The sequence below is a fragment of the Erinaceus europaeus genome, chromosome 16 (assembly GCF_950295315.1).
Source record: "Erinaceus europaeus chromosome 16, mEriEur2.1, whole genome shotgun sequence".
Taxonomy (NCBI): Eukaryota; Metazoa; Chordata; class Mammalia; order Eulipotyphla; family Erinaceidae; genus Erinaceus; species Erinaceus europaeus.
Window position 1 is genome coordinate 48,932,751 of NC_080177.1, and position 16,547 is coordinate 48,949,297.

The 16,547-nt window shown below is 42.1% G+C and overlaps 1 protein-coding gene across 6 annotated transcripts in view; it reads right to left on the minus strand.

Moving 5' to 3' along the window:
- The window catches only part of EIF2AK4 (eukaryotic translation initiation factor 2 alpha kinase 4), a 162,543-nt gene that overhangs the window by 75,475 nt on the left and 70,521 nt on the right, over window positions 1-16,547 (minus strand). For all 6 annotated transcript variants that reach the window (XM_060175102.1, XM_060175103.1, XM_060175105.1 and 3 more), the window contains 6 exons: window positions 15,072-15,176; window positions 11,666-11,720; window positions 9,984-10,063; window positions 4,742-4,843; window positions 2,964-3,017; window positions 295-531 (listed from right to left, as the gene is read on the minus strand). In XM_060175102.1, coding sequence (XP_060031085.1) covers window positions 295-531; window positions 2,964-3,017; window positions 4,742-4,843; window positions 9,984-10,063; window positions 11,666-11,720; window positions 15,072-15,176 — 633 coding nt within the window. The remainder of the gene's footprint in view (window positions 1-294; window positions 532-2,963; window positions 3,018-4,741; window positions 4,844-9,983; window positions 10,064-11,665; window positions 11,721-15,071; window positions 15,177-16,547) is intronic.

Here is a 16,547-nt window from a genome sequence, read left to right on the forward strand (position 1 = left end):
TCATTCTCTCTGCCCCTTTCCTCTCTTATTTTTCTGCCTTTTGCCTTCTATCAGAAAGGAAGGAAAGAGGAAAGGGAAGAGAAAAGAGAAGAAAGTGGTTACTAGGAGTGTTGAAGTCGTGCTGCCACAGGGCCTCAGAGAAAACTCTGGTGACAAAAAGTAATAATAGTAAAATAAATAATTACACTTTCCAGATATGCACATCTGCATGTACAGACACACATACACATACATCTTGTCTATCTATGCTTGAACCCAGGGCCTTATGCATGGTAACATGCACACTGAGCTCACCTTCAATATGTCACTGTCATAGGTATAGTCGATGGCTGGGGAGATGCGTTGGGAGAAGAGCTGGGCCATCATGGTGCGGTAGGCCTTCCCATCCACGTTGGCCAGCGTGTGGTGCAGCACCTCATGGAGCTCTGACTCCTCCATCTGAGGTGGGGGCAGAAGCTCACTCCTCAACAGTTCTGTGGCTGTGGGCCGCTTGGCTGGGTCATGGTTCAACAGCCAGGAGATGACAGACCTCTGTAACCCAGGCACAATAGTGATGGGACAGAATTCTCACAAGGCCATACCATGGTTGCTCAGGTCAAAGAAAAGGCACACGTTTCTTGTACTCACTGGGAATGTTTTCGCTAGTCTTCCTGAACCCTTCAATTTGTCATCCTCACCCCCCCAGCACCCACTCCCACCCCATTATAGCCACAGCATTGTGTGATATGAGTAATTCTTTTCAAAAAATATTTTAATGAGATACACCACACCACACACACATACAGAGAGAGGGAGGAAGGGAGGGGTAGATGGAGAGAGAGTGAGAGAGAGAGAGAGAGAGAGAGAGAGATCTCAGAGAACTATTCAGCTTTGGTTTATGGTGCTGAGGATTGAACCTGTGTCTTTGGAGTCTCAGACACTAAAGTCTATTGAATAAACTATGTTGTCTTCCCAGCCCTTACAGTGAGTACTTCTTTTTTTGTTTTTGCCTCCAGGGATATTGCTGGGGCTCAGTGCCTGCACTATGAATCCACTGCTCCTGGAGGCTATCCCCCCCCCTTTTTTTTGCCCTTCTTTATTATTATTGGATAGGACAGAGAGAAATCAAGAAAGGAAGGGAAGACAGAGGGGGAGAGAAAGATAGACACCTGCAGAACTGCTTCATCACCTGTGAAGTGACCCCCCCTGCAGGTGGGGAGCTGGGGGTTTTAACTGGGATCCTTAAGCCAGTCCTTGCACTTTGCACCATGTGTGCTTAACCCATTGCACTACCACCTGGCCCCAGTGAGTACTTCATATGTATATATATATATATTTAATTATATTTATTTATTGGATAGAGGCATCCAGAAATTGAGAGGGAAAGGGGAGATAGAGGAGAGAGACACCTGCAGCTCTACTTGACCACTCATGAAGCTTTCCCCCTGCAGGTGGAGACCAGGGGCTCGAACCTGGGTCCTAGTGCACTGTAACATGTGCACCCAACCAGGTGCGCCACCACCTGGCCCCAAGTGAGTACTTCTTAAAAGGTAGTGGTTCTTGGGGCCAGGTGGTGGTACACCTGGTTGAGCACACATGTTATACCAAGTCTAAGCCCCTGGGTCCCCACCTGCAGCAGGAAAGCTTCATAAGTGGTCAAACAGTGCTACAGGTGTGTCCCCTCCTCAATCCCCCTTTCTGATGTTTCTCTATCTTTATCCAATAAACAAATAAAAAATACATTTAAAAGGTAATGGCTCTTGAGGCTGGGTGGTGGCACATTCAGTCGAGCACATGTATTACAATGCCTTCTCTTTCTCTCTCCCTATCTCCCCTTTCTATCTCAGTTTCTCTCTCTCTATCCAATAAATAAATAATAAAATTATTTAAAAAAACAGTAGTAGTTCTTTCAACATTTTCTTGTTATGAACAACCAAAAAATCCTTATTTTCTCTCTCTCTCTCTCTTTTTTTTTTTGGTAGGACAGAGAAAAATTGAGAGGGGAGGGGAAGATAGAGAAGGAGAGAAAGACACTTGCAGACCTGCTTCACCTATTGTGAAGCAACCACCCTACAAGTGGAGAGCCAGGATCCTTGTGCAGGTCCTGTGCTTCATACTTTGTGTGCTTAACTTGGTGCACCAATCCCCAGCCCCCAAGAATCTTTGTTTTCCAACACAGAAGCAGAACTGAGACCTTATAAGCATACATAAAACTGTCCCCCAGAAGGGTATAAGAACACAAAAGTGACTTGGGAGCACAGAGTATTAATCACAGAAGGCTTCACCAAGACAAACAGCACTAAGAAGAAAGGTGCATCAGAGTTCAACACAAATCTACTAAGAATTACTCATGTTCTGTTGGCTAGGTGGCAATATTAACTAATTAGGGGTAGACAGTTTTACAAAGAGACTCTTCATGCATGAGGTTCTGAAGTCCCACATTTAATCCCCCACACCACCATAAACATGAGATGACAAAAAAAAGAAAAAAAAAACTCCAGCATTAACTAACTGCATGCCTCTCACACTTAGAAATATATTCATACCTATGATATGGAAAATAAATTATACTGTATCTCCAGACTTATATTTTTCCATTTAGAACCCGAGTTACTTGAGCTCCAAAACAAAAACTTTGTTTTAAATTACATTTCTCCATTTTTGATCTTACTGACTTTATAACAATGAGCTGTAAGACACATTTTCCTTTTCCAATAACTGAACACAGGGTCCAAAGAGCACTTCAAAAGCACAGTGAGCCCACACAAAAGAACTCCATCATTTAGTTAATTTGATCTCCCTTGGCATTTTTATGGTGGATTTCAAGTTTAATAACATCTTAAGTGCTTCACCTTTTGAAAATTTTTCCTACATTGTTAAAAGGACACAGGACAATGAGTGGCAGGGGGGTTATAATTGAAAAGAGAAGAAATTATAATTAAAACCTGAGCATGGAGACAGTCACTATAGAGTGGGAAAATTACCTGCTTTGTATGTTCTCCGTCACCGAAGTCTTCTGGAAACTTCGGCAAAGTTGGCTAAAAGAATATCACATTAATCAGTGAGTTTGGCAGGCTGCCACCATAAAAACCATTTATTCACCAGAGGTAAGGAAATCAAATTCAAGAGGGGGGAGGGGGAGACCAGCTAACAAGGGGAGGTAATACATTCTTGAAAAGCAATGTCTTTTCTTTCAAGTATGTGTATGTTATTTTCTTTTTTTTCTTTCTTCTTTTTTTTATATTTATTTATTTTCCCTTTTGTTGCCCTTGTTTAACATTGTTGTGGTTATTGATGTCATTGTTGTTGGATAGGACAGAGAGAAATGGAGAGAGGAGGGGAAGACAGAGGGGGAGAGAAAGACAGACACCTGCAGACCTGCTTCACTGCTTATAAAGCGACTCCCCTGCAGGTGGGGAGCCAGGGGCTCGAACTGGGATCCTTATGCCAGTCCTTGCACCCGCTGTGCCACCGCCCGACTCCCATGTTATTTCCATACAAGTTCTACTCAGATGACAGTTTCCATGATAGAAAGTACCTCATCTGTGAACAAAGTATTTTACACTGTGTGGCTTCGGGGAAAGTCACAGTTGCTTTATTAAAACACATACTTTAAAAAGGCAAAAATAGCAAACCAGTAACACAAAATTAGGGGAAAGTATTAACAAGAGAATCTCTACTTTCCCAAAAGTTCTCTCACCTTTCTGGGAATTGATGCCTACATCTCAGCACTCACTCAATAGCTTAGGTTGTCTTGAAATCAGAGAATAAACCTAAATTTTAGACTATAGAATGGTACTGCAGCCAGGATACAATCCTCTAACAGCATTCTAAGCCAAGGCAAATGAACAGTAATCACTTCAGTTATTCTTATATTTTATGAACCATGTTATACAGGTAGCAAAACAATTCTTTCCCAAATACCTAGAAGAATATTCTTAGTTACAATGTATTAAACCTAATTAACACACCTACTTTGCACTGCTCAAAAGGAAGAGAAAGTCTCTTGCTCATGAATAAGACCCTAGTTTACTCATTCACTCTCACACCTACCCTTACTCTCCACATTATTTTTATTAAAAATCATCATCATCATCATCATCATCACCACCACCACCACCACCAGGACTATCATTGGGGCTATATGATTTCACCATTCCCAGTGAACCCCCCCACCACCACCTTTTTTCCTTTTTCGTTCATTTTTTTGACAGGGTGAGAAAGAAAGACATGCAAAGAGAAACATACAAAGAGAAGGGGACACACAAAGAGAAACATACAAAGAGAAGGGGAGATATACGTAGTTCTGCTCTAATGTTCATGAAGTTTCCCCCCTGCAGGTAGAGACCAGGGGCTTGAACCTGGGTCTAAGTGTATGGTAACATGCTCTACCTGGTGATTCACCACCTGAACCCTTCACTTTCATCTTGATGCCGGTTCCAGTGGGCTCCCTTAACTTCACACATTATAACATAAGTACCATTTATTTTGGACAATAACAGAGTTTTAAGAATACCAATGAGAATTTCACTGGGAAAATCACTACTGATATTCTTCCCAGACCCCCTTTAGCTCTGGTCTTTAAGCTTATGATACCAGATCCATTCAGCTGGGCTTTTAATTTCTAGAACTAAATACCAGCTATCCCACTAACCCATTCCCACTGCTGTTAACTATATCATCATCACAAAAATTTGTTTTACATTAAGAGTAACATGATTTCTTCAAGTATGACTCCACAACAGAAACCTATAATACTTACATCTCTGAGCTCGTTGAGAACAAAGATCCTTTCTGAGGCGGTAACCATGGGGTGATAAGACATCTCAAAGAAGATGATTCCCAAGCTGAAAAGGTCCACTTTCTGTGGGGTAAGGAGAGGGGGAGAGAAGAACTGTATTGAGAGGACCTTGATTGCTAACTATAATTTCCAAGGAAATTAAAGACTGAACAATGATGACTGGAATAAAGCCTATGTAAATGAAAACAAAGCCATGCTAGAAAAACCTTTAGTTTTTTCTGAAAAATCAGAGGTATAAAGTACACGAGGGTGGCATGATTCTATATTTGGCATGGAGAGGTCTCTCATCATTTTCTTTGAAATTAATAGTAGCTGGTTTGGCTGTACACACATAGGTAATTAGTGGCAAATGGTGAGAATCGTGGCTAAAAAGCAAAAGCAACTGTAGAGCTGTCCAGAGAATCTGCTATGCCTCTTTGCTATTTATCTCCAAAGGGAAGTGTAGACCATTGCCTGCATCTGACAGCAAAGGTCAGCTAATGATCACAAAGCCAAAGCAGTAAGGACAGAAGAGCAGGACAACAAAAAGCCTATGATTCATCCTAACAAAACAAGGGCCTGTAACTGAAGAGAAAGGGCAAGTTGGTGCAGAGAGGCTCATGCAGAAGGCTGCACATGGGAGACAGCGTGTGCCTGAGGCGGCCCAACACAGCCAACTGAGAGGGAGCCCACTCGTGGCAAACGGCACATCCTCAAGGACCATACTGTTTCTTGCCACAGGGGTTTCATGCCTACACAATCCCATTATCCCTGGCAGTCAGTCTCTTTCTCTTCCCAGACAGAGGGTGAGATAGAAAGGGAGAGAGAGCCAGAGAGGAGAAAGACACTACAGCACTACTCTGTCACTCATAAAGTTTCCCCTTTGCATGGTGCTCTTATGTGGTGAGTAGGAATTTGAAACCTTTTTTTTTTTCCTTTATTGGGGGATTAATGTTTTACAGTTGCCAGTAAATACAATAGTTTGCACATGCATAACATTTCTCATTTTTCAAAACCTATCTTTATGCACATGTAAAGCCTATGTTTTATAGGTTGATTCAACTCCTCATGCTCCCCTGAAACCATTTTTTAAGAAGATTCTTGGGCTGGAGAGATGGTTTGCCAGGTAGGGCGTGTGCCTTGCCATGTGTAGTCCATGTTGGAGCTCTGGTGCAATGTGGGAGGTGCTTAGGTACTGGAGGAAGTTCTGGGACTGTGATATTTCTATATGAATGAAAAAGTGGTCCAGGATAGTAAAACTGCACATGCACGCACATACAAAAAAACAAAGTGAAAGACTCCTGGATTAGTCTGAAGAGCTAAGTTTAGCTAGTGACTTCTAAAGGTGTACAAATAGCTATTGGCATTGTCTACACAGGTGCACGTAAAATGTAGAACATCAAAGTAAAAGACTCTGGGGTGGGTGGGGGGCAGGGTTCAAGTCCTGTAACATGATGGTAGAGCAGAGGTTGTATTGTTATGTGGAAAACTAGGAAATGTTATGCATGTACAAACTATTGTACTTACTACTGTAACACATTAATCCCCCAAATAAATAAATTAAATAAATGTAGAACACACAGAAAAATACCAAGAATAACATGGTCACTGGCCACATTCCAACGCTCAAAGATTTTTTTAAAGTTTACTTATTTGCTAATGAGAGGAGTCGAGAAAGAGAGAGAACCAGAGCACATGTGATGCCAGGGATTGAAACTCAGGACCTCATTCTTGAGAGTCCACTGTGTTACCTTCTGAGATTCTGCTCTATGATTTTTTTTAAAATTGGTATCTAAAATGCACTTGTTCTGTGGTTTTCTAGGTGTATATATGCAAAGTCTATACTATAAATAATAGCTTTACTATTGTTTTCAACATACTTCAGTACTGTTATTTTTCCAAAACATGTTTTTAACACTCAGAAGTCCCAGAATATAATCAGTTCCGTTTTTGTTACTTATTAATTTAGAGAGAGAGAGAAAATGAGAATGACAGAGAGCAAAAGAACATCATGACAGAGAACATCACTCTGGTATATGTGTTGTCAGTGACAGAACTAGGGCCATCAGACATGCATGCAAGTCCTGTGCTCTAAAACTGAGCCATTATCCAGGGCACTCAATTTCCTTTTTTTTTGCCTCCAGGGTTAGTGTTGTGGCTTGGTGCCTACACTACAAATCCACTGCTCCTGGAGGCCACCTTTTCCCTTTTGTTGCCCTTATCGTTGTTGTTATTATTATTGCTGTCATTGTCATTGGCTAGGACAAAGAAATCAAGAGAGGAGGGAAAGACAAAGAGGGGAAGAGAAAGATAGACACTCAAAGACCTGCTGTGAAGTGATCCCCCTGCAGGTGGGGAGCTGGGGGCTTGAACCAGGATCCTTATGCCGGTCCTTGCGCTTTATGTCATGTGTGTTTAACCTGCTGCACTACCTACCACCCAGCCCCCACAATTTCCTATTTTTAAACACTGCTGTTTCTCACTACTTTAGACACTGCTGTTTGAATCCCTTTGACATGGAAATTTTTTGGATAACTGTTCCCTCTGGATATATTTCTGAACCTGGAATCACTATGCTTAAGAGTAAGGACCTTTTAAAAGTCTCAGTGCACTCCTGCAAACTACACTCCGAAAGTGACACTCAAGATGATGGCTGCTGTCATAATTTAAGTCTACCTCCCTCCCCTTCACTGGTTATTCTAAGGCCTGTTCAACTCAGTGCCACTCACTGCCTGGTGCTCCCTGTCAGATCAAACCTAAGCTGGACTTTCTGCTACACATTTCTATAATGCCTGAATTAAGCTCTGATGTAAACTTCTTGCCTATCACATTTTAATTAAAAAATGATTTATTTATGCATGAGAGAGGGGGGAAGAAAGGGGGGGGAGAGATGGGGGACCAGAGTATTACTCTGGCATATGAGGTGCTAGGCTCAAACTCAGGACTTCATGCCTGCTGTACTTTATCTGTTGTGCTACCTCCTGGGTAGCTCATCTTTTTACAATTACACTCTGAACACTTGCCCTAAGTGATCCTACTTGGTCTCGAGTTGAGATCCCAGCTGATGGAGCCAGTAAGCTCTCACTTACTGTGGGGCTCAGTGTCTACACAACAAATGTATATTTCCTGAAAATCTTTTTATTTTATAAAAAGAAATTGGGGTGGGGGAGAGAAGATAAAGGAGAGAGAACCAGGTACTTGTACATACATACTCTACTGGGTGTGCCAGTGCCAGGCCCCTGACAATTCTCAGTTTCTTACCTCTGATTCCAATCTTTCTTGTGAACTAAAGTCTCCAGAGGCTCATAACCTGCTGGATCTCTGACTGGGCTTCTCTATAGGCATTTCAAGCCCAACAGACCTACAATGGAATTCTCCTGTTAGTCTTTCCTTATCTCCCTTAACGAAGGTTTCCTCATTTAAGTTAACTATTCTTCCTCTCTCTGCTCTAGATAGAAACCGGAGTGCCATCCTGTTTTCCTTCCTTGTTCTGGCCCCAAGCCCACAGCATTAGCAAAACCTATTAATTCCCTTCTCAAATGACTCTTCCCATCTTCCCACATACCGGCTCAAGCTGTCAGCATCTGACCGGGACATCTGCAGAGCAGGAATGCCCGCTCTTGCTCAAGAACTTCCAAGTTCTCTGTGCACATGTTTCATGTGGCTAAGCCAGCCCTGCATCACTGGAACCCTGACTCTTTGTGCCTTTCTCCCCCACTGCTCATATAACATGGGGTGTTCTGAGCAGGTCAAATGAGCTCTCCCCCAAGTCTTCACTCTGTGCAATACTACTACTTCTGCTTCATACCTTTCTCCCAAGTACTTTCCACTCTCCAACTCTGTATGGCCTAAAGCTTCCCCCTTTTGATTTTTAGAGATTTATTTATTTATTTATTTATTTACATGAGAAAGAAGAGAGAACTAGAGCATCATTCTGGCACATGCAATGCCAGGGATCAACTGCAGGACCTCATGCTTGAGAGCCTTATGCCTTATCCACTGAGTCACCTACCAGGCTACTAAAGAGCTTTTTCTTCTTCAGTTGGATATATATTGTGAAAAGAAACCTCCTGATTTCTCAGAAGCCTCCATCCAAGTACAGAATCACCCTGTCATAGAAACAGGGAGTAACAAAAGTTCCTATCATTCCCACCAAACCGTTTGTGATTATCAAAGCCTGCTTGCTCAACTGCTGATGAAAATAAGAAGTGGTTTTTGCCTTTAAATTCAGCTATATGCTCAAGGTTGACACTGCTCTCTGAACAGCACCTCACTGGGAGACAGTCCCCAGCAGGGACAGGCAGTTCCCGGCTAGATAAATAAAGACTCTCTAATTTAGACCTTGGTCTCAAGTGGTCTTCCTTACCTCTACCCCACAAATATATATTTAATTTTTATTTGTGATTAGTAGTGGGTTATAAGAATGTAAGATTACAGGGTATAGTTCCACACCACACCCACCACCAAAGTTCCATGACCCCACCCTCCCACCTTGAGGAGATTTTTATTAACCATCATCTAATGACAAATCTCTTATTGCTCTCTGGTTACTGGACTCCATTTCTTTTCATCATAGCTGTTATCACAATATGCAGTCATTCACTTGTGTGCAGGCACCCCAGTGGATGCCTTGTTGCTCTTCACTTGTGTGCAGGCACCCCAGTGGATGAGCTCAGTGGGGGCTGGAGAAAGACCTCTGTTTTTGCCTATTTTGTTCCTTATATTCCTTTTGCCTATGAAGTTAGTTATGATATTCTTTGGTTGGACAAAGGGACTGTGAGCCTCTTGTCGACTAAAGTATTGATTCCAGTCACTGTCCTTGGGAGCCCACTTCCACCTGAAGAACTCCCTCCACAGAGATTTGGACATGTACTACATGAAAGCGTACACACTCCTGGCAGTTCAGCTGCTATCTGAACTCTAATGGCTCTTACTACTTTGTTTACCATGTCACTGTGGCGTCACCACTCCAGGCTGACTTTTTCAGATACTCTAGTCTGACTTTTTCATATATATATATATATATAGAGAGAGAGAGAGAGAGAGAGAGAAAGATACAAAAACGTGAAAGCTTCCCCCAGTGCCATGGAGGCCAGCCTACAACCTGGGTTGTATGCATGACAAAACATGCACACTATCCAGGTGACTTATCTTTGTTAGTTCTATTCTTACTGTAAAATAACTCTTGAGATCTTTCCTTCTCCCCCTAGACTTCCCCCTTTACCTGATTGTATGAAGATCTGGTGCTTCCCTGGACCTCTGGGCTTACATACAAAGCAGTGCCAACCATTCCTGTCAGGTGACCTACAGAAAAGGTAGAATGAAAGCTGTTCAGTAACTAGACTTGAGACAAGGCACATTTTTTACTGTTGTTTCCTTCCTTCTCCCCCACCCTCCACGCTATTCAGCTCTGGCTTATGGTGGTATTGGCAACTGAACTTGGGACCTTTGGTGCCTCAGGTACGAAAGTCTTTCTTTTTGCATAACTATGCTCTCTCTCCTGCCCAGGAACATTTTTAATTGGCAAAAAAAAAAGTGTTTTTTTTTTTTTTTTTTTAGGAGAAAGGCACAATCTGAGCACTGGTGACAGTATTCACAGGGAGAAGCAACATATATCCCACCAGACACTTGTCCCCCAGTCAGCAGGGCCACAGTTGGAGGGCCCTAGGGAACATCACATTACTCTGTAGGACCAAAGTAAGGCAACACCCTAGTTTCTTAGAGTTTCCAACAACAATATAACCCAAAGGGGGGGGATCAAAGCATTTTCATAATTTTGTTAATATCACAAATGAAAATAAAGTTTCATATTAAGATGTTTTATATATGGAGCCATGTGGTGGTGTACCTGGTAGAGTGCACATGTTACCAAGCATGAAGACACAGATATAAGCCTCAGGTCCCCATCTGTAGTGGGGAAGCTTCATGAGTGGTGAAGCAGTACTGCAGATATGTCTCTCTTATCTCTCTCCCTCTCTATGTCTTTATCAAAAAGAAAGAAAACTGATGCTATCAATATAGATCTCTTTGGATAGCTGGTTTTGTGTTCTTTGCATAGGTCTACAGGAGAGAAACTGCTAGTTTGTAATAGCCCAAACCCAGAAGCAAACCAGATGTCCAACAATAGGTAAGTGGCTAATACCATTGTGGTATATGTACACAATCGAATACTACTCTGATGTAAGAAATGATGAAATCTTATCCTTTACTACATCTTGAATAGAGTTTGAAGGAATCATGTTAAGTGAGATAGGCCAGAAGCAAAATCTCACTGACAGGTGTTAATTACAAAAGAGGCAAGAAAAAGGAAACACAGGTTGAAAACTTAGACTGGGTGAGGTGTATTACAGCAAAGCAAGAATCTGGACTAGAGAGAGATGGAGGAGGGGATGTTGGGTACCCAGGACATAATGGTACAGGGGACTTGGGTTGGTGGTGGGTGTGGTATACAGACACCTATCATGGGGAAGTAAAAAACTGTTCTCATGTTAACAATTGTCCTGTAAACCATTATTTCCCCAATGAAATGGTTGGGATGGGGAGGGAGAAAGAAAAAGGAATAAACAATGGCTGCTGGGAATGGTGGAGTTGTTCAGGCATTAAGTACCAGTTATAATACTGCTGGCAAAAAAAAAAATTCCAAAATACTGTCATATACTTAAACATTTTCTAGGACAGTAGATCTTACATTAAATGTTGCTTTAACTAAGTAATGACAATAATAACAAGGTAGAGGATATTGTTAGGGATGATAGGTAGGTTGAAGGGATAGATTGTAATAGAAGTTCCCACAGGCTATATATATCACATATGTATAGATGTTTGAATGCTGATAAATAAGAGGAAAGGATTCTTGTTACTTGCTTTTTTAATACACTAATGAGACGCACAGTCTTTTGGATTTACCTGAAGGGTCTGATTTAATCAGGTGATCAGCTGTATCATCTTGCTTCCCATCAGCCTAAAAATGCAAGTAATTAATGTCAGATTAAAACATCCCATTTCTTCAGAGGTTTGGATTACCTACTTCTATGTGAAGAGTGACAAACATTACACAGAAGGGAGAGTAACTATAAAAATGCTTTCTTTACTTTTTTTCTGAATTTCAAAACTTAAAAGATGCATTTAGCCTGCTAATGTAATACTCATTAGAAACACAATGAAATCAGGATAGAGAAGAGTAACTCACAATAGAATGCTCTGTTCATGGCAGACACCAATTAATTTTCATATTTTTAAGGACAGGGAGTGTGACACAGTGGCTAGAGTGTTGTACTGACAGGCATCAGGTACTGAGTTCAATCCCCACATTTGCCAGAGTGCTGCTCTGATTCTCTCTCTCTCGTTCTTTTTAATTTTTTTTCCCTTTCGTTGCCCTTGTTGTTTATCATCGTTGTTGTTGTTGTTATTGATGTCACTGTTGTTGGATAGGGCAGAGAGAAATGGAGAGAGATGGGGAAGACAGAGAGGGGAGAGAAAGACAGACACCTACAGACCTTATTCTTCACTGCTTGTGAAGCGACTTCTCTGCAGGTGGAGAGCCAGGAGCTTGAACAGGGATCCTTACTCCGGTCCTTGCACTTTGTGCCATGAGCACTTAACCCACTGCGCCACCACCCGGCTCTCACTCGCTCTCTCTCTCTCCCTCTCTCCTTCTCTCATGGTATTAAATAATTTCCACATCGCAAATGCCAAAAAATGGAAAGTAGGAAAAACACCACAGCACCCAAGTTCCCCACAGTGTTGTAGTGCTCCCATGTGGTATACCGGGGACTCAAACCTGGATCTCATGCATGACAAAGCAGGTGCCCTCCCAGGTGTGCTGTCCTGCCATGACAGCATTAAACATCCTCTGGTAAGCACTGTTCCAGATTCTTAGCTGATATCTCTTTTTAGCCTGCTGACCAATTTCAAGTGATTGATAGCACTCAGAACACTTTACAAGTGAGATGCTAAGAGGCTAAGCCTGACATCTGATATGCAGATGGATCCAAGTTATTGTCTCGGGACATGACTTTTTTTTCAGCCACCAGGTTCCAGATGCTAACATGATGCCAACCGGACTTCCCTGGGCAGTCGACCCCACCAATGTGTCCTGGATCCCTGCTTCCCAGAGACCCTGCCCCACTAGAGAAAGAGAGAGACAGGCTGGGAGTATGGATAGACCTGCCAACACCCATGTTCATTGGGTAAGCAATTACAGAAGCCAGACCTTCCACCTTCTGCATCCCACAATGATCTTGGGTCCATACTCTCAGAGGGATAAAGAATAGGAAAGCTATCAGGGGAGGGGATGGGATATGGAGTTCTGGTGGTGAGAACTGTGTGGAGTTGTGTTGTATGCTTTACATTGGGTTCTAGTTCTCCCCCGCCAAGAGAATTGGATCAGTCCAGTTAGTTTTCGCGGCCCGTTTGGCCCCGCACCTAGGAACCCCGAGAGAGGGTTCCAAAGTGGGAGAGTTCCAGAGTTCCAGAGTTGAAGAGTTCCAGAGTTGCAGAGGAAGAGAGAGAGGGTTCCAAAGTGCCAGAGTTCCAGGGTTCTTGAGTTCCGGAGTTGGAGAGAGTGCTGCAGAGTTCTGTTTGGTGATTAGTTTGGTTTAGTTTATGAATCGTTGTTCCTGAATAAAGAAATACAGCTTCCCTGCCCAGCCGTATGTCTCTGGTCGTCTCTGTTACCCGCCCGTGAAGCTAGCCAAGCCAGCAAGAGCCTTCCAAATTTTAACAACAGAGTTGGACCCCTCTTATCTTACATTTTTTGTCAGTGTTTCCTTTTTATAAATAAAATTTTTTTTAAAAAGAGGCTAAGCAGCCTTCTCAAGGCCATGCCACAAAGAGAGGCAGAGCTGGGATGCTGGTGCAGGCCGGGGCCTCCAGAGCTCCTATCTACCGCGCTATGCTACAGCCTTCCAGCCAGCCAGTATGCCAAACTCTTTAGTTTCACCTGGCTCTTCCTCAGTCTTCCTTTCTCTTCATTCATTTCTACTTCACCATCTCATACAGCATCATTAATCCAAATCCCCCTTCCTCCTTTGTCTTCCTCTGACTATTCTTAGAACAAACTGAACTCACTACAGAGGTGACTACTAGTGACTCTTCCTCTGGCACTCAAGACCTCCCACATATGAAAGTTCTGATTTGCTAGATATTCTCTTTCACTACTCACCCAACACACCTCACTGTTTTGACCTAGCAGACAGCATGATGTTTTTGTTTGTTTGTTTTTGGTCACTGCTGGGGTTTTACTACTCCAAACTGACATTTTTTGGTGTAGAAAGCGAGCAGAGAAAGACATCACAGTACTGAAGCTTCATCCAATGCAGTCTATCCAGATGAATTATTTTGTTGGTCCCCTTGCTATAGTATTTAAATAGTCATGTCTATTCACCTCAGGGCCTTTGCATACACTATTCTTTCTTTCTGGAACCACCTACCTAGGTATCACCATGCCCTGCTTTCAATCTGAGCGTGCTGGATTTTCCTCAAACCCCATCCTAAACCAAAATATTGTTTTCACTATGTAATCTTTCTCAATCCCCAGAACCATATACATTTTTTTCTTCCAGTCTCATTTCATATCACACTCATTTCTTTCACTTGGTATTATATTAACTTTGCATGTTAACATTAATCTAAAAGGGCAGAAAAAACAAACACCTTCTGAGTTATAAGTTGTCTAGGTTTGGATCAGGTATTTCATATTTTTTAGCCTTATTTCCTTTAACTAGAAGCTCCGCAGCTTTAAAGATATGTTTGTTTATTACACATGAGAGAAACAAAGTTTCATATGAGAGTGAGAGACTAGCCAGAGCACCCTCTGGTACATGTGTCACTGGGGATGAAACTGGGACCTTCAGGAGTCTAAGTCCAACGATCTACCAGTTGAAATACTACCTTGTTTACATCCCTCATGTGTAGACCATCTAGCCCAAGCAGTGCCTGGCACAGTAAACCAGAACAGAAATGATTTTATAAATTATTAATGTGCCTTTGACTTAAATATTGCCTACAAACAAGAAACAAAGCAAAGGAGAACATAGGGCAAGTCCTCAATGGACTGTGATCTATCACAGCAGATTTGGGGACTCAGAAGAGGGTTATTGGGATAAGAAAATTATAATTGGCCCATAAACCAATTTTATGTTCCCTAACTGAAATGAATTGGACTCAATGTATTCACAATTTCAACACCAAAAAGATGAGTAAAAGTGTGTGACTTTTGGGGGAATGAATGCAGAGTGCAGTGGACTCACTGGCCTTCCTCTAACACCTTCCCAGACTGCCGTGGGGCTCCATCTCCAGGCATCGTACTCACAGCAAAGGCTGGATGGTCTGTCGCCAAACCAAAATCACCAATTTTCACATGGTCATCAGAATCTAAAAAAATGTTGACAGGCTTCAAGTCACGGTGAATCATTCCCTGGTGGAAGAAACCAAACAAGTCAAAACCTATTTCCCAAGCACAGTGGAAGGTCCTGCCTGTCTCCTAATTTGAAAGGTCAACTTGGGTAATGGAAATCAGAGGAAGGATTCTCACTAAGCCCACACACTGGCCCAGGTTATCTGACCTCTGCAAAGTCTCCCAATATCTTGCTGATGACCCTGCCACTGTCTTCCAGGCTACCTGCTGATGATGTGACCAGGTCAAATTCACGTGGGTCCCTAGTACCCAAGGCCCCCTCTACCAGGCTTACAGTCTGCTATATGAAGCCCTGCTCTGGCTGGGGAAAAACAATTTTCATCACTTTTCCTACTTCTTTTATCACTCTAGTTCCCCACACCTAGGAGAGTCTTGATTTTCTCCACTTAGCTGATCTGTACCATTTCCCAGTGCCAAGTCATTCATGATGTCTTTCACGGTAATTCAGGGTGTGTGTATACTCAATGGTCATTACATTAATTATTTTCTCCTTTTCCTAATGGTAGCCTCATGATACTCACTATTCTAAGTATAATATTATAGGAAATTAAATGGTCTCTTTCCCTCATACATGTAGGTCAATTTTTGATTCCTTGAAGTACAAGAAGCCTCTCTCAAGTGAGGGGTCTGTCCTATAGTCATATCTCTCTGAACTTCTAGGTCAGGCTCTATGGCATACACATAACAGATGATCAGCAGCTACTGAGTGAACAGATTACATGAGATGAGAGAATGGGGACACCGTGGGACTTCACCATAAAGAGTTCTAACAGACCTCACTGGGCTTTATTTTTCTGTCCAACCTTACAAAGTATGCTTTCACCAAATCATCTCTAAACCAAATATGTATTATTTTAACAACCTGGCCTTTTAGTGTAAATGCAGTACAGTAGAAACATTTTAAGGGTAAAGAAAATAGAGATTAGGAAAAAAGACATATTTACAGTAGTGAATGCATTAGATAACTCCAGTTTTTAGCGTAAACAATGTTTTACCCTGAAGCTTGGTCCATTAGTGCTTACACTATGCCAGCAATTTCTGCTTCTGAAATGATGTTTTATGCAAGTGTCAGGCTATGTTACTCAGCCTCATCTCTGTCCCTGCTATATGATTCTGTCTTCTCCATGTCCTTAGTAAAGCTAGCACTGAGTCACTAAGACTTAAAGACAATAGCAATATGAATCCTACTATCCCTTTATTGCAAACCACTGATGGATGCATTCTTGAATTCTAGGCACACGCAAATATTTCTTCCTAACCAGAGGTTAGCAGACTTTTCCTTTTTCTTTTTTTAATTTTAGTATGACTTAATACTGATTTACAAAATTATAAGATAACAGGGATATAATTCCACACAATCGCCACCACAAT